Raw genomic sequence first — 17,848 nt, 5'->3', positions numbered from 1 at the left:
GGCATATTCTGGGGGGGAGTTCGCGTCATCCCAGAGCAGGGGCAGCCACATTTGAGTCCCAGCAGCCATCTGTACCGTGATCTGACCGGCAGGGTTCGCATCACACCAGAGGAGAGGCAGCGCCGTTTGGACACCCGGAGCTGCCTGTACTGTGGTCGAGCCGGGCATTACCTCTCCGCCTGCCCCCGGCGTCCAGTAAGTGGTCCCACCGCTCGCCGGCCCGTGGTACTCTCAGTGGATCAAGACTCTACGTGTCCAGCCAAGAAATCTGTACGGTTGGGTAGCGTTCCCTGCAGGACCCAGGAGTGGCAGTGTGTCTCCAAGAGGGTTAGGGAGTTGGAGAGGACTGTCGATCGTCTCATGGGGAAGTTCAATCGCTGCCTGCAGATCGGCTCCGTCCCCCCGCAGGGGGCCTCCGAGTCTGCTGGCCCTGAGGCACAACCTATGGACCTGCCCCTCGCCGAGTCTGAACCCGTACCTGAGGCACAACCTGTGGACCTTCCCCTCGCCAAGTCTGAACCCGTACCCCAGCAGCAGCCAATTCCTGTCCCTGACCAACACGTAGGTTCCAGCCTCATGCTGGGAGGCTCCCGTAGTGTCGCCAGCCCTCGGTCAAGAGCAAGAAGAAATAAGAGGCGTTTAAAGGAGGAGACGGTGGGTGACCCCCCCAAACTACAGGTCGGGAGGGCAGGCCTCGCTGTGTCAGATCCCCCTGCGGCTCTGCCTTCGGTGACGGCGGCATTTGACCCTTTTGATGGTCTCCAGCCTCCCGTGTTTGGATCGTGCCCCGGGGGATGGCCGGCCCCAGAGGATCCACCGGACCCGGTGGAAGTTCTGGCTACGTATCGGTCCATCTATGGCTTCGATATCCTGTATTAGGGAGGAGCACCTCCACTGTCCTACACCCCCTTTGGGGTCTGACCACCTGCATCTAACCACCTGCTGAAGAGCACCTCACTCTCTTACACCCCCTTTGGGGCCTAACCACCTGCGTTTAACCACCTGCGGAAGAGCACCTCCACCAGAACCTACGGATTTTTTGTCTCCCAGATGCCATCCTTGATGGCCTCATTGGACGCCAGGTGACGTCCGTTGAGGGGAGGGTACTGTTAGGATGACGTCATCATTCCTACCTTGACGTCGTCATTCCTACTATGATGTCATCGATCACTGATGATGTCATGATTCATAAGCTTCTTTCATGCCTTTCGCTGGTGATGTCATAACACAGGTGATGTCATATTCACAGTCGTCATTCCTACTATGATGTCATCGATCACTGATGATGTCATGATTCATAAGCTTCTTTCATGCCTTTCGCTGGTGATGTCATAACACAGGTGATGTCATATTCACATCTATAAGGGCCTGTTCCGGCAGGCTCTCGCGAGTGATTCATAAATTCACATCAAGGATCATACCAATCTCTGCAACGTCTGCAACCTGCAACTTCTGCAACCAGCAACTTCTGCAATCTCTGCGACCGTTCCCAAAACCTCGAACAGTGCAGCTCCAGCTATCAAGCTATCAAGTTCCACAACTCCCCTACTCTTGGAGAGTGTCTTGCCCCTCAACTACCCGCGAATAGATCCACATGTCTGACACCGATCCTGACAGTATGAATCACTCCAAAGTGGATTTAGCAGGCAAATTTAGCCGTTTAGCGATCAAGGAGGACCCACTAGGCGACCAGTCGAAGCAGCGCCGGAGTGAATGGCTGTTGCCCCCCTCGTTTGCTTTCCCCCCCGGCGTTTCCGCCTCGACCTCTTGGGGGGTTCCTCGTCAGACGCCAGTTCCCCCGCCGCCCGCTCCAGGTGGCCTACCAGGCGACTCAACGAAGGGTCTTGTCATCGAGGAGATCTTACAAGCCGTGGTTACCATGATGTCAGACCTGCTTGACACCCAGAAAGTTCAGGCTTCCAAGGCCGAGGATCGGTACGCCCTCCTGGTAAAACGGCTAGATCGTCTCGACGGACTAAACCCCCCTGAGGGTGTCATTCTGCAGACTTCCGCTCCTCCTGCCCCAGCTTCCGAGGGCACTGTCGTCCCGGAGGTTTCCAGACCTGCTACCCCCCCCCTCGCTACTGCGGCCGTTGCTTCTAGCTCTGCCTCTCGGCCGCCTCCAGCTGCTAAGGGCATATTCTGGGGGGGAGTTCGCGTCATCATTCCTACTATGATGTCATCGATCACTGATGATGTCATGATTCATAAGCTTCTTTCATGCCTTTCGCTGGTGATGTCATAACACAGGTGATGTCATATTCACAGTCGTCATTCCTACTATGATGTCATCGATCACTGATGATGTCATGATTCATAAGCTTCTTTCATGCCTTTCGCTGGTGATGTCATAACACAGGTGATGTCATATTCACATCTATAAGGGCCTGTTCCGGCAGGCTCTCGCGAGTGATTCATAAATTCACATCAAGGATCATACCAATCTCTGCAACGTCTGCAACCTGCAACTTCTGCAACCAGCAACTTCTGCAATCTCTGCGACCGTTCCCAAAACCTCGAACAGTGCAGCTCCAGCTATCAAGCTATCAAGTTCCACAACTCCCCTACTCTTGGAGAGTGTCTTGCCCCTCAACTACCCGCGAATAGATCCACATGTCTGACACCGATCCTGACAGCTGCCCTCTTTTGGCCATGGGGTGTGCGTCTGGGTCGGGGCAGAGGGAGGGCAGGGCTGGAGACATGACGGGCTGCTGGAACACAGTGGTGACTGTCGTAGGGGAGCAGAGAGGGGGGGCACTCAGGGACAACACGTCTATGGTTGAGTTTTGGGCACCGCTGTGAGGCACCTGTCGACCTGGAAGACAAGAGCAGAGCCTCATGGCACGGTGTTCCCTCACCTAACGTAAAAAATAGCATTTTAAGACGATCCATGAAATATTATGAGCCTGTTTTCAAGATGCCAGAAAAGCCATAAGCATGGAGCTGTGACACTCACTGCACAACACACAGACACAACACAGGCCGTATGGGAGGTAACAATGGGGGCTACTCTTACTGTTGTATTGGTGAGGCACGCCAAACTCCACGAGCCACTCTGTGAGGGCCAGTTTAAGGGCGAGCTGAGGACTGTACAGCAGGTCTGTCTCCAGTTCCTCATCGCTGCCCTCGTTCTCCAACTTATGTATCCCAATCTGGATGGACACTGTGCTGTCCTCACCATCCGCTGGGAAGAGGACAGAGGAGGAGGAGAGAGAGAAAAAATGACAGCATTAATATACAGTCCTATTACTATACCAGATGATGTGTGGCACAACCTCATACTGTTTGAACAAACCACTATTTATTATATATATATATATATATATATATATATATATATATATATATATATATATATATATATATATATATATATATATATACACACACACACACACACACATATATATATATTATATTATATATATATATACACACACACATATTAATTATAATATGGGTTTGTAAACGTTCCCATCATACTTACTCATGACCACATCCTTGCGCACCCCGTTCATGTTGGACTTGTACCAGGTGGCCAGGGTGTGGATGGGAACAAAGTTGGACTCAAACTCGCAGTTGGGGTTGGTGAGGACTCCCTTCAACCTAGGGATGAGCTCGGTGGTGCGGCCCTTGTACGGACCCAGGAAGAGCCTCTTCTGGTCATAATCGTTGGCGTGGATGTTGTCCCAGATCACCGGGGATCTTCTCAGGATCTTAGTCACCTCCTCAATAGACTCCACTGTGATATCTTTGGACACCACCTTGGGCCCTGGAGAAAGGACACCACACACAGGGATTTATCATGTGAATCTTTGAGGCCATTTACACCTGGCGTTAACATGCGTTTTCTGTGATCAGATTGCAATCAGATTGTGTTTTATGACTTGAAATGCCAGGTGTAAACACCCCCAAAACGCATTGAAGAAGGATTCCAATCTGATCGGCCAAACCACCTCCGGAGGTGGTCAGGGATGCATTGTGTACACATTGAACTCAAGTGTAAATGCAATGTGTCCTCTCAATCTGGATACAGCATCTTTATGCAGATTGAGAGGACAACCATTTCTGCAATCAGATTGCAGAAAACGCATGTTAACGCCAGGTGTAAATGGCCTCTTTGACTCCAAGTCATGAACACTAATGTGCATATGGTTAGTAATAATAATGCTGTTGGCCAACTGCCAATAGATTGCGTCTAGGGCTGGGAAATCTGGGAATCCATCATTTAATTAATATATATATATATATATATATATATATATATATATATATATATATATATATATATATATATATAATTTCACAGTAGCAAGTAGTATCAAAACTTCTTCAGTCAAATACCTGCATTCAATCATTTTGTACACGGATCTAGAAAAAAAAACTCTTTATTTGGTTTTGCTCACAGCCAATCACCACAAGTCTTCTTAGATGTAATGCAACGTGTGATTGGCCCACTCCCACAGCAGCTACAACTCATAAGGTCTGTGGTGGTGAAGTCGAGTGTGTCACATGTGACAGAGAGTTGGTAGTTTGGCGCCGAAAAAGGTATCGAATCGAGTTCTCTATTGGTATCGGTATCAGTGTAAGGGGACCGGTCCGGTAGGTGCTGGTATCGTAATTTTTTAACGTAAACACACAGCTGCTCATGTTCTACACCGGATATTGCTCCCAGAATTATTTTACAGCGGAGGTGGATAAATAAAGTTGATTTGATTTGACTTGACAGAAATATTAAGACAGACTTATTGTGAGGTAGGAAAGTTAGCCACCAAATGTATGGTTTATCATACATTTTCCACTGGCCCTGGAGGTCAGCAACCTCGGCCGCCTCTATATTCCTCCACTGGACCAATGCATTAGCCAGGTCAGCCTCCTTCTTCTGGCTCCTAGTGAGGGGGGAAACCACCATCAACAAATAGGATTCACTACAGCAGGAGACTTGACCCGCCCCCCCAATATAAGCTGTTCTCTCTTGCATCGCACCAAACTCCATTCAAAAATCTGGCAGTTTAAAGCTGCACTTGCTCAGCAACAAGGTAACATACATGGTGATGAACATCACTTCAGACCTTTATTATGATCTGTTAGGAACCACTCCTCAATTCAGCACACATGGAATCCACTAATTAGCACTTATTTCATTGTCATTTAAACTTTAAATCTTTTCCCACCCAAATACTAAGTGATGAGCAGGCAGCATAGTGGCTCACTTTCATGCCAACAATTTAGATTGTAGTACTAGGTATGTAGGTACAGTATGTATGTATTTATGTATGTATGTATGTATGTATGTATGTATGTATGTATGTATGTATGTATGTATGTATGTATGCATGTATGTACAGTATGTATGTATGTATGTATGTATGTATGTATGTATGTATGTATGCATGTATGTATGCATGTATGTATATGTTTATTGTTTCGATTAAACAAGGCGTTGTTAAATTGCCAGAATGTGTTGTATGAAATTTGGCATGTATGCTTCTTCTCTCAAGATAACAGTTTTTCTACTTTACATCCATGTATTGGTGCTTAACAATGATTTGGAATTGCCAATTGCAGAGTGATGAAATAGTTTCTTAACCTGACTCCGCCAGATGGGGGCGGTATTGTTCACAAATTCACAATGATGTACGTTGTGAAACAAATGTGAACCAACCTACATCCATCTGGCAGCGTCAGGTTAAAGACTACTAGGCCAACATGCCATGAAACAAAACCTCGCTCTGAGCTAGACAGGAATGCCTCCTTAATGTATTCGCCATGAGTGAACGGTTTGCCATGTTTTGCAATGCAATGAGCAGTGGTGTTTTTTTTTAGCAGTGACAAAGGTTTTGAGGGTGTTTGTTTCCCGTACCTGGACACGGAGCGTTTTACAGATTCAGCCTTGTCTGTCTCATCCTTGAAGACGTTCTCGTGTTTCGTGTCAAAATGGCGTTTAACACTTGTCGTTCGGCACACAACACTTTCCAGACATAAGGTGCACACAGCACGGTCATTCATATGCAATAACCCCCAGTCCTCTGTCGGCTGGAAAGGCCTGGATCTTTTAAAGGGCTGCCCTGTTTGTCTTTAGCGCGTAGCACTTATCTGAGTTCTGCTGCTGGTCAGCTGCGTATCTGGAATGTATGGAATGCAGGAGGCAACCAATCAGAGGCAGCTAAGTACACTGTGGCGCTACCGTAAAGACCCTAAATAACAGGCCGCGCAACTGCAAATGGTTGTGAAATAGGTAATTTGGCAAGGCGCGTCAACATTTCTACAAAAACACTCAAATGCTGCTGTGCACTGGCGTGCCGACCCATGAGAGCAACTTATGATTGATTGTGATTCTTCAATGATCAGGTGTCAGAGAAAAGCGGAGTATGATGGGGAGACAGACAGATTGGCCTAGTGGTTAGTGTGTGTGTCTAACCGTAAGACAGACCATCCATCAAGGTGAGCCTGGAGGGAGGGAGGTGAGGGGGTCTGGTGGTGCCTTCACGTGCCGCTCGGATATATAATGAACACTCCATTAAGTGAATGAACAAACAACTATCACTAATTATTTAAATAGAATGCCAAACAATAACATATTACACATACATAGGCCTACATAGCCTACTACGTAATTACATTAGATACATACATACATACACACACAGACACACATACAAGTGCGCACGCAGGAGCCCATCAATTTCGGCCAATTCTGAAGCCCGCCGGCTGCGGTTGAAGGGAAAGAAGAAAATGTTCATGACCTCGGTGAACCTGGAGGCCCTGGCCTGCTGGAGGAAAGACTCCAGCTGCAGGGTCTCGATCTGACAATGGAACCCTTTTCTGACACGGTATTGGCTTCAAATTAGAGTACGCTGTCACTTCACAGATCAGTGCTGCTGTTGGATTCATACATTTTCCAGGGATTTTTCCATTTGAAAAAAAAAAATCAAAATGATTTACAAAATTTTTCCATTAATTATCAGAGGGTTTCATGGTCCCAAAAGTCATAAAACTTCTACCAATGAAGGATCCTTCAGCTGCAGTGAAAACATGAATGATGAGGTTACTTTGTAGGTGTAATGGATATCAAATGTATTTACACCTACCACATATTTACACTGTAAATGCATATGATGTAAATTACTTGGAACATTGCTATTACTATTTAGTATTTGGCCAAGTTCATACACGGCCCAAGAAACATCATACCGGAATGAAATGTTGGGAGCGGGGGAGTCTGGTGCAACGCACAGGTCCTGGACCTGGTGAGACGTAGGAGGAGCCCGGACAGGAGTCAACCCACAGAGCCCAGTCCCTCCAAGTGCCAGAGCCTCCCGGTCCCGGCACGGCAGAGTAGTTCTGTCTTTCCCTAGAGGGCTGACCGTGGGTAGCTACTGGGACGTAAGTCGGGGCTTGATCACCCCCGGCTGGGTCACCTGGGTGAGGGTGTCTGATGTCGCAGTACCCGAAACATCCTATGACCCCAGGGTACATCACTGATGATACGTCCCAGTTGCATCCATGTGATGTTTTTTCTATTAAAAGGTTCCTTCCATTGGAAATCTCAACTTTAGGAAACATCTAAGACGATCATTTAATAATACTGACCGATCCATTTAGATTGTGATTTACACATAGCCTTTATAATACTGACCGATCCATTTAGATTGTGATTTACACATAGCCTTTATAATACTGACCGATACATTTAGATTGTGATTTACACATAGCCTTTATAATACTGACCGATCCATTTAGATTGTGATTTACACATAGCCTTTTGCAGTACGGTCGATATGGAATCCCTCAGTCTGTGGTTCAGATGTTCTCCGCTCAGCTGAACTGGTCTGCACGGGAGACTGCCTCTGCCATGGACCTGCTCAGACTGTCTCTGCCATGGACCTGCTCAGACTGCCTCTGCCATGGACCTGCTCAGACTCCAGCAGCTCCGCAAGCAGCAGCGCTTGGCAGTGAGTAGCCACTCATGGAAGGAACTCTTCAATCTGTCTTTAAAGGGACAGCTCACCCTAAAATCCAAAATACATATTTTCCCCCTCACCTGTAGTGCTATTTATCCATCTAGATTGTTTTGTGTTAGTTGTCTAGGTTTTGGAGATATCAGCCGTAGAGATGTCTGCCTTCTCTCCAACACAATGGAACTGGATGGCACTCGGCTTGTGGTGCTCAAAGTGCAAAAAGAATACATTTGAAAAACTCAACAGCCATGTCTCTTTCCAGAAATCATGACCCAGTTACTCAAGATAATCCACAGACTTGTTGTGAGCAGTTTTATGTGGGAACAATTTTGGACTAAACTACACCTGATAGCTAGCTGCTGCTCTGCTGCTGCTAGTTTCATGTGGGAACTAGTTAGCAGCTAATGGGTGTAGTTCGGTCGAGAGAAAATAGATGACAAATAAAAACAACATAGAGAAGAGAGACTATAGGCCAAACTGGCTTTGTTTTCTTATTTCCTTCTTGTTTCTGTTGCATTGTGTGCTTTGTACAGATTGTCATTTGGTTTTCTGAGGTAGAATAAGTCCTTCTAGGCTTTCCTGTCTCTACCTGCATATTATTTTCTTGTTTGTATTTTGTTTTTAATCCATTTCCGTTTTTATTGTGTGCAAATAAATAAAACAAAATAAAACTGTTACTGGCTTTTCTAGAATAATGGTTACTGCAATTGACAGCAAGCTTTCATGTCACAAAAATCAATACTGCCAGACAAAGTATTACAACCCTAGAACGGGTTGTCCATCCAATGTGGCTCAGAATAAAGGAGAGCAGTGGGGAGATGGTTTGATTGCCGTTTTAAAATGAAGGTGCACATTCAAACCCACATGCTCCAGCAACTGTTGGTGCCTGCTGCACAGGAAGTGTGTTTTTTAGTTTTAAAGGGGAGCTAAGCCCCCAGAATTCAATACAACAACTGGAAGAAGCAGTGTGAAATACAATTCAAATAATAAAGGGAACTGATACAAATATATTTAATTCATATTTACAGATTTATTACGTTATAAAGAGACATATTACAAAGATACCATAAGACACCATAAAAAATGGTGGAACTTTTTTTTTTTTTTTTCATACTCCAATCTGCAAAGCATGAAGATAGGGGGAGATGATACCATTTGCAGAGAATAGCGAGAAATAATGGTGGAACATGACAAATAAAATAAAATAAAATAAATAAAATGTGTCAGAAGCACACACAAAAAAAACAATTCCACGAATACAATAAGATTATTAATAACAGTTGCTTGATGACAACAAGTATAGAGAGAACATATTAACAGTTACAGTAGCCTATGCACCGTTGCCAGAGCCATTGGTTGTTGCAATGCATACAACAGCTGTCCTCATTGGTTGTACGTAGCCTCCTCCTTGCTTATCTATCACCCTTTATTTTCCCAGCCAGCTACGAAACTTGCGTTACCCCTCGATAACAACAAAGACGATGGGATTTCAAACCCTGCTGGCTGCATGTAGTCATTACAAAGATCACATCGCTCTAATTGTTGAATTGAAATATACCAGACAAGCATTCATTTCGCACTTGATGATATAAATGAAAAGGGGGGTGTGTGATTATAGACGGACGTATCGTCGTCTGGCAGTGACCTGCCTCCTTGAGGCAGCTGGCTCGGGGTGTTTCAGGGGGGGAGGCAGTGTGTTTCGGGGGCAGGCAGTGTGGTTTACTGGTAGCTTCTTCTTGCGTGGTCTCTTGGCCCGGGCTGGAGTGTTTTCATCCCCAGGGCTGAGAGGACGCTTGGCTGAGGGACGGGACACAGGGCTTGGCGTTGGCGTGGACGGGGAGAAGCACAGGCCCCGGGGAGGACAGCAGATCACCGGCTGTTGAAGAGGGGGAAATACAATTCAGATTAGATTAGATTTCACTTTATTTTCGGACAAAGTCCGAAATTTGTCCCAAGACACTTTCCCATAAATACAACTAGAACGACCGCACCACGGATTTATGCCTCTGCCATTAGTTCATTCTTGAGTCCAAATCGCCATTTGAGGCAAATTGGAAGAAATTCCATCAAGGCGCTCCTGAGATGTTGCGTTAACAAACTTGGAAATGGCGTTCGTGAGGTCAGTGACCTTGAACTTTGACCACCAAAATGTAATCAGTTCATCCTTGAGGCCAAGTTAATTGTTGAGGCAAATTTTATGAAATTCCGTCAAGGCATTCCTGAGATATGGCGTTAACAAGCTTGAAAATGGCGTTCGAGAGGTCACAGTGACCTTGACCTTTGACCACCAAAATCTAATCAGATCATCCTTGAGTCTAAGTCGATGTTTGAGGCAAATTTGATAAAAAATCCTATTTCCCCCGGTGGCAAATGTTCACCATAGAGGCCTCGTTACTTACAGAATCTTGTCCTGTGTTGTTAGACACCAGTGGGGAGCTGAGCAAGCTGGCCATTCCCGGAGTCATCCCAGAGTGCTTCTGTGGGTGAAGATGGGACGTTGTCAGACAAACATTAAGCAAGGGTATTTTGTGAGCAAAATAATACAATATGACCATATATATACAATATATATTATATATATATATTAGGGGTGCACCGATCGATCGGCACGCAATCTGTATCGGCCGATTTTGACCTCAAATATGTGATCTGCTGCTGCAGATATTTCTTTATTGTCGCCGATCGCATAGCTGATCATGCTGCACGTGAGAAACATGAGGCAGCCCATTTTCATGTCTTCAATGTCCATCGTTTAACTTTCATATTGTGCTCTAACGTTTATATCATTGTGTTGCAAAGCACACGCTTTGCTTTCGTCAGCCGTACTTTCCGTACTATAAGGCGCACCTGAATATAAGCCGCAGCAGCTAAATTGAATGATTGTTACATATATAAGCCGCACTGGACTATAAGCCGCAGGTGTTTTAATGTTTAAAACTGGTCAGGAGGCGTAGCGCCTGCCTGTAACAGAGATCTCCGTGTCTTATCAGCGGAGACCGTTTTGAGTCCGATGAACAAATCAATCAAAAACACTTCACTACGTCCAACATAGGCTACAAGATTCGTTTCATTCCATTGAATTTGGCAGCGCGGACGAAACATGGGTGGAACAAAACATGCAAATTACATGTTTTGCATCCTCATCGTCGTAACACAGCCAGTTCTCCATCTTTTGAAGCATGATGTTAGATTACAACGAGCTAGTTGTGTGGCTTAGCCTTCCAAAATGTTGCCGTTAAGTTTTTAGAATGTAATACATAGAATTGGGAACGTTACATTCAATTTCATTCAGACTGTGTTTCTGGCTCAATCGACATTTTCCCCCCGGAGCGAGGGAGGGTGAGAGGAGGGAGGGTGTTTTACAGTAGTGGCTGATAGAGCGTAGTGGCACAGTGCTCCAATCAGGTCGCGAGGCACATTTTTTGCAACATCATCCAATCAGGGTCTCGCTCTCGTAATGTCTGTCTTGCTCTCGTTCTGTCTCTCGTACCAAAATCCATAGATTTAGGAGGTCCCCTAGTGGCCGTTAGCTGTAAAAATCCATAGATAAGCCGCACCGTTATATAAGTCGCATTTTATATGTAAAATGGAAACTGTTCTATAATAGACTGCTATAGCTGCTTACAAAATAAATAAATAAAAACGTGATCGGTGCACCCCTAATATATATATACTATAGACTATAAATATACAACTAGGGTCACTAAGCACCTCAATGTCGTCATCCGGCACGTCCAGGAAGCAGTCGTCCTCATCGTGGTCCAGAGGGCTGGTGAGGCAGAAGCCTCTCAGATACATGGGAAGAGGGGAGAGCTGGACAGGAAGAAACAGAAGAGGGTTAGACTCCCGGGAAAATATATTTGAGAGAGATCTGCTGGCTATTGTAAGTCTGACTGTTTCCAGGTCCATGTGTGGCTTGATCATTTGCAAGAAAATGTCTTATACATTCACATTTTACATTTTACTTTCATAGTTCTTTTCTGGATTTTCGCCCATTTTCTCCATAATTGTACTTGGCCAATTCTCCCCCTGCTGTCCCACATATTAATGCAATGATCCACCTCCTCTGCCGATCTGGGGAGAGGCATAGACTAGCACATGCTTCCTCCGATACATGTGCAGTTGCCAGCCGCTTCCGTTCACCTGACAGAGAGGAGCTTCACCGGCAGGACATAGCGTGCGGGAGGATCACGCTATTCCCCCTAGCTCCGCTCCTCCCCCGAACAGGTGGCCCGACTGACCAGAGGAGGCGCTGTTGCAGGGACCAGGACTTTATACCCCACCGGCTTCCCACCTGCAGACACGGCCAATTGTGTCTGTAGGAACGTCTGACCAAGCAGGAAGCACCACTGCCGGGAACTGAAGCCACATCTCTTGCATCTACACTAACCCAGATATGGTCTTGTACATGTATTGTGCTTGGTGATCAAATGTGATTCTTATTCGTGTGTGTGAAGGCAGGAGTTGACGTACCGTGAGAACCGCTGCTGTGAAAGCAGTGTCTCCACTGTTGAAGGAGGGCATACGGCGCCGCGACACCGTCTTGGTTGGTTTCTTGAAAGCAAAGCTCTCCTGTAAACTGGTGTGTTTCAGGGGGGACGGAAGTGCGTTTCGGGTGAAAGCAGTGCTGTTTAGTGGTCGCTTCTGGAGGCGTCTGTACTGCTCCGTCTTGCTGCGCTCGCCGGCCCAGGTGCGACTCTTGAGACGAAACGTCCTCAGGTCCTCTTTGAAATCTTCGTGATGCATGGGACGATATGACTCAGGTTCACATCGAGACTGCAGGCGAGAAGGAGACAGATATTCAGACGACCAAACAACAAGATGTGTTCAAACTACAATAAGGTCAAAACAAATGTGAATTTTTGGGGCGCAAGATTCCTATGAAAATACCCCCCACCCCCAAAATAAATAAATAAATAAAATGAAATTCTAATGCACGTGCTCCATAAATCATGTTATCTGCCCAGCCATCTGGGCAGATAACACTTATGACATCACTCACCCAGCTGCTGTACAGCACTGCTGTTCTGAATGAATGAGCCCAGCTTGAGACCAGATCATAACAGCAGTGCTGTACAGCAGCCAGGCTGGCAGTGATGTCATAAGTGTTATATGCCCAGATGGCTTCATGTGTCAGCTGCTTTTTACAAAAACCAGTCTAGATGCAGCCATGTGTGAAAAAAGAGAGAGAATCCTATTGCTACATACCAGTCCCGCACATTAATGCAACGTGGTCTCCAACCTGCACAATGCTCTTTAAAGTATGCAACTGAAGTCCTTTGACAAAATGAGAAACAGATTTGGAAACACAAACCTGAAAATGAGGGAAGAATTCTTTGTATCCTCCCTTGAGGATGTAGAGTTCGGGGTAGTGGAGATTGGGGTAATCGTTCATGTTGCGGTCGCTCTCTCTGACAAAGCGGCACATGCGCGGGCCGCGCTCCGAGGAGAACTCGCAGTGGAAGACGATGAGGACGCGTCTGTCCGGGGAGGACGCCGTGATGGGTACTCTGAGGAGGTAGTCTTCCACCTGCTGCTCCTGGTGTAGGTTCACAGCTCCCTGAGACAACAACAACAACAGCTACTTTACTCACAATGTACAGGAAGTTATCTGATGACATTGGTGCACAGGCGTCAAAACAGAGTCAACACTCAGTAACAAATAACAGGGGGAACAGGACCTCAGACCCAGTAGACTAGAATAATATAGAGATGGTCATACATTTCAATGTACAGCCACTACATGAAGTGGTTAAATACAATGCCAATCTGGGCACAGTCTGACGCCTCATAAGACAGACGGCTGATCATATTTGGGGAGTTCTGGTGTAGGGCGGTCGCCCCCGGCAACACTTCCACTTCCATGGGCCGGGTATGGGTATTGGCAAGGACCTCACGATACGATGCGTATCAAGATACATGGGTCGCGATACGATTGTATCACGATACATTGCGATACAATACATATTGCGATATATTGCAACACTCTACACAATTTACTCAACAACAAAACAAGAAAACAAAAAAAGAGCTAAAAATACAACACACTGTGTACCACCCAGGTAGTGTAATAATATATACATCACTTTATATTGATAACTTAGTGGACAAATTGAGTGCAAACTATTGAGTGTTGAGTGTGTTACTGTCACTGAACACACTGTTCAGATATCGATATGGGAAATATCGATACAGTATCGCATAAAAAATGTCTAAATGCCTTTTCAGAAGCCTTTCCATCCTACCAAGACATTCCTGCACGAGACGAGACAGTCAAAACAAAGTGGATTTTCACACCAGTCCTTTACTATAGTCTTATAGTATAGAGGCGGACATGTTGGCAGACGCTCACCTTGATGTGTCCGCCCTCAAACTCGTAGGGGTAGCGACAGTCGATGACGATCACGCGTTCCACGAGCTGACTGAACTGTCCACTCAGAGCTGCCACCATCTGAGGACCACAGAGGGGAAACTTTAATGTCACGTTTGAAATACTGCAATTCATTCAATACAGAATAAAAGACCGATCAAACAAAACAGAAATAGACAAATACTCTACTCACCGTCTCTGGGGTAATGTACTTGAGGTCCACATGTTTACCGCCCACTGTGGGAAGTACAAAAGGCTGGAAGAAGAGGGGAATAGGGTTAGGAAAGTAATTATTTGATGCAATTTAGTTATTAGGGCAGGAAACACAGCTGAAACAATAGAAGGATCTTATAAGCACACATGCGGCCCGCGATGGAATTGCATTCTTTTTTTTGCTGAATAAGTGTCCAAATGTTCATGTCATTCTGGCCAATACTCCACTTCTGTTATAACATTTCAGTCTGGAATATGGAATATCTTTCAATAATCTTTAAGACTAAAAGGCTCAAAGTAATCTCATGTGTAAGAAATGACTGTTCTACAGTCATTTCTTGCGGCCCTGGGGCCTAGAGTCTAGAGCACACATGAGCAAAATGCAGCCCCAGGGCCGGACTCAAAGAAAAACAAAACACCCCCAAAAACTCAATAAAAGGCAGAATTATGTTAACACATTCACTGCCAGCCATTTTTTTTTTACTGTAGGTAGCTACTAGCTTCTGCCAGAGGGTTTTTTTGAGGATTCTGGCTCATCTTTCAAGACCTGAGGATTCTTTTCTGCTAAGATTTTGTGAACACAAAATATCTCAAAAGAACTAATAGAATGTGTGCTTTCTCTGTCTAAAAGAGTTAGTTTGTAGAGTTAGTAGTTATGTAGGCATTAGCACTTGAATACAGCATGGTTTCAGCGTCTGAAAATTTAAGCTGAGATAAATAGCTTTTTGTGAAATTCGATAGAACAGTCACTTTAACCATTCATTTTTGGCATCAGTAAGACGTCAGACATCTAAACAATAGTTTTGAACAGTAATTTCCTCCATAACAGCAGGAAACACCCCTCTACTTCAAACTCCTCCCTCCGTGTGTGTTCTTCTTGGCTGCAGCGGGCGTGTCACAAGCGAGTTGCTGCTGCTGCTGCTCCTGTCTGTTGGCGGCCGCTGGGCAAGTCTGGATGGGCTCGCTCGTTTCTTTTGCGATTCTGGTCTTATTTATGCTGCGTGTTTCAAAGTGTGTTGCACCCATAATCTATTATGCAAATTTGCAATTCCCCACCGCCAGCAATCAGCGCGAAAGCGAAAGCGTTTTCGCCAATCCATTTTACTGTATGAGAATGGTTTCATCGCGCGTTCCCCTGCAGTTTTGGCTCGGCTTTTTCTAGAATGGAGAGCACTGTCGCCACTTAGTGGGTCGGTGGAATGGGTTGTACACGTTCGGTGGCTCCAATAATTTTATAGGAGACGTGGGGGGCGTTGATCCACGTCCCACCGTCAAATTTTTTTTTTTTTTTTTTTAAGCCGAGATATCTCGTCATTGGCAGTCAACCGTTGGATTTTGTAAGCCGAGATATCTCGTCAATGGCAGTGAACGTGTTAATAAATCTGATCTGCTACAGCCGTTGGATTTGTATCACTATTATATCAGGAGATTAACAAGAAATGACCAATCACAACGGGAGAGAGGGTTAAAAATAGGGAGACTCCCGTGAAAATCAGGAGTGTTGGCAGGTATAATCTCCAATGTGTGGCCCTTCGCTTACTTGATGTAAGCCCACCCCTGCCTTATAAGCCTTACCTTGGTGAAATCTCCTATCAGGTCTTCATCGCTGTCATCACCGTCCAGCACCGTGTCAATCTCCATCTGACAGGACTGAAGGTCTGACGTGGACTTCTGGAGCGGAGAGCAGCCCTGGATAAAGAAGAGAAATTACTTTTTAAAAGAGACTAGAAAGCTTGAATAATGCACTAACAAACTAGGTTTTGCAGTGGCTCTGGGGGGGTTGCAGGGTGATTGTCAAAAGAGAGAGAAAAAAATCTCTCCCATCATTATTAAAGCTCCCATACCAAATGGCTTAATGTATTATAAAGCTATATCAAGTATAAAAACTATTCCAGTGAGTGAGTGAAATCAGTGTGTGAATGCATGCCATGCGCACTGTCATTGGGTTGGGTTGTGGTGGGAGAGAGAGAGGGGGGGGGGGTCGCTAAACCCAGCCTAACAAAACAAAAGGTGACACAGTAACAAGGTGTTTTCAGCAGGGATACTGTGAATTGTCTGTGTGTGGACGTGTGTTACAGATCTACCTGCTTGCGTGACTGTCCTTCCTCTATGAAGCCGCTTTGCGTCTCAGTTTTCTCCAGCTCTCTCTCTGCATTCTCAGGCAGGACCATCTCAAAGTGGTTCTTGGGAAGAGGGCGTGACATCAGGCCCTGCTTCAGCATATTTACCATGCTTTTGGCGTATGCAGGGTCAGTCAGCTGCTCTTCACTGTTGATATTCAGTTTGTCTCTCAGTGGCGTGCGGCCGCGGATCAACCTCGGGGTCGTGGCCCCGCGTAGGGTCATCGCTCCTCTGGCCTGGGGGGTCATGTCCTCAGACCCCTGACCCTGCCCGGACGTTCTACAGAAGATGAAATGACACAAAATTAAAAAATAATTAAAAAATAATCCTGAATAAAGAATTCAGAGGAAGCCACCTCCGTCAAATCTCATGCCATGCAGTGATGTCACTGGTCCACACTTTAACACTCAATAACTGTCAAATTAAATGACAGACTTCAAAACCGTTTAGTTTTCTGATATACTACTGATGTTCTAATGATACAAAGCTGGTTGAAAATGGGCGGAGTGTTCCTTTAAGTGTCTTATTTTGGTATGAAATAGGTGACTGTCACCTAAAGGTGACTAGTTTGCATTCCTGTAAAATGTAATTTTGGTCCCTTAAATGGATAGTTTGGATTATTGTTTTTTGCTCCCGTGGACAACATTTAATTTAATTTAGACAGAGACAAACAGTTTCGACCCAATCTGGATCTTCGTCAGTGTCATGTGAAGCACATACATTTTAGGAAGTGTTTTTATAGGGACAGGTACATGGTGTATTCTAGGCCTGCACGATATGAGGAAAATCTGTGATGTGCGATAACATTGTTCAATATAGCGATGACGATACGACTGACGAAGGGTACGCCCACCGACAACGACGCGGAAATAAACAGCAAGCCGATATGCTGCAGATTTGACGCAGAATATTATGAAACATGGAGGAGGAAAGGGAGGAAACTGCGACTACAGAAAAAGAAAAGGAAATGCAGCTACAACAAGGACTGGGAAACTATTTATCCGTGGGTGAAGCCAGTGCAAGGCCATTCTCAGAGAGTTTTTTGCGACGTCAGTTTTCAGTTTCACATGGAGGTGAATACGATGTGAAATGACACAAACAATGCGAGACTCACAAGAAACGTGTTGCTCAAAAGGAGGCTTTCCTGTCTATGGATACGTTCCTACTGAAACCCAAACCAGAT

General features: G+C 45.5%; 1 protein-coding gene across 1 annotated transcript in view; it reads right to left on the bottom strand.

Moving 5' to 3' along the window:
* LOC310800852 (protein O-GlcNAcase-like) overlaps nt 1–16,913 on the bottom strand; it is a gene marked incomplete at both ends in the record, with an annotated part of 38,502 nt that extends 21,589 nt beyond the window's left edge. The window contains 14 exons of the mRNA XM_083664749.1: nt 2,625–2,815; nt 3,017–3,184; nt 3,488–3,772; nt 4,807–4,889; nt 6,661–6,806; nt 9,685–9,837; nt 10,361–10,438; nt 11,673–11,774; nt 12,435–12,737; nt 13,276–13,521; nt 14,314–14,412; nt 14,525–14,587; nt 16,120–16,233; nt 16,629–16,913. Coding sequence (XP_083520875.1) covers nt 2,625–2,815; nt 3,017–3,184; nt 3,488–3,772; nt 4,807–4,889; nt 6,661–6,806; nt 9,685–9,837; nt 10,361–10,438; nt 11,673–11,774; nt 12,435–12,737; nt 13,276–13,521; nt 14,314–14,412; nt 14,525–14,587; nt 16,120–16,233; nt 16,629–16,913 — 2,316 coding nt within the window. The remainder of the gene's footprint in view (nt 1–2,624; nt 2,816–3,016; nt 3,185–3,487; nt 3,773–4,806; nt 4,890–6,660; nt 6,807–9,684; nt 9,838–10,360; nt 10,439–11,672; nt 11,775–12,434; nt 12,738–13,275; nt 13,522–14,313; nt 14,413–14,524; nt 14,588–16,119; nt 16,234–16,628) is intronic.
* Nucleotides 16,914–17,848: the final 935 nt, after the last annotated feature.

The sequence above is a fragment of the Poromitra crassiceps genome, assembly GCF_964638095.1.
Source record: "Poromitra crassiceps genome assembly, contig: HAP1_SCAFFOLD_123, whole genome shotgun sequence".
Classification (NCBI taxonomy): Eukaryota; Metazoa; Chordata; class Actinopteri; order Beryciformes; family Melamphaidae; genus Poromitra; species Poromitra crassiceps.
The sequence above is the reverse complement of the archived record's forward strand: the minus strand, read 5'-3'. Positions and strand labels throughout refer to the sequence as shown.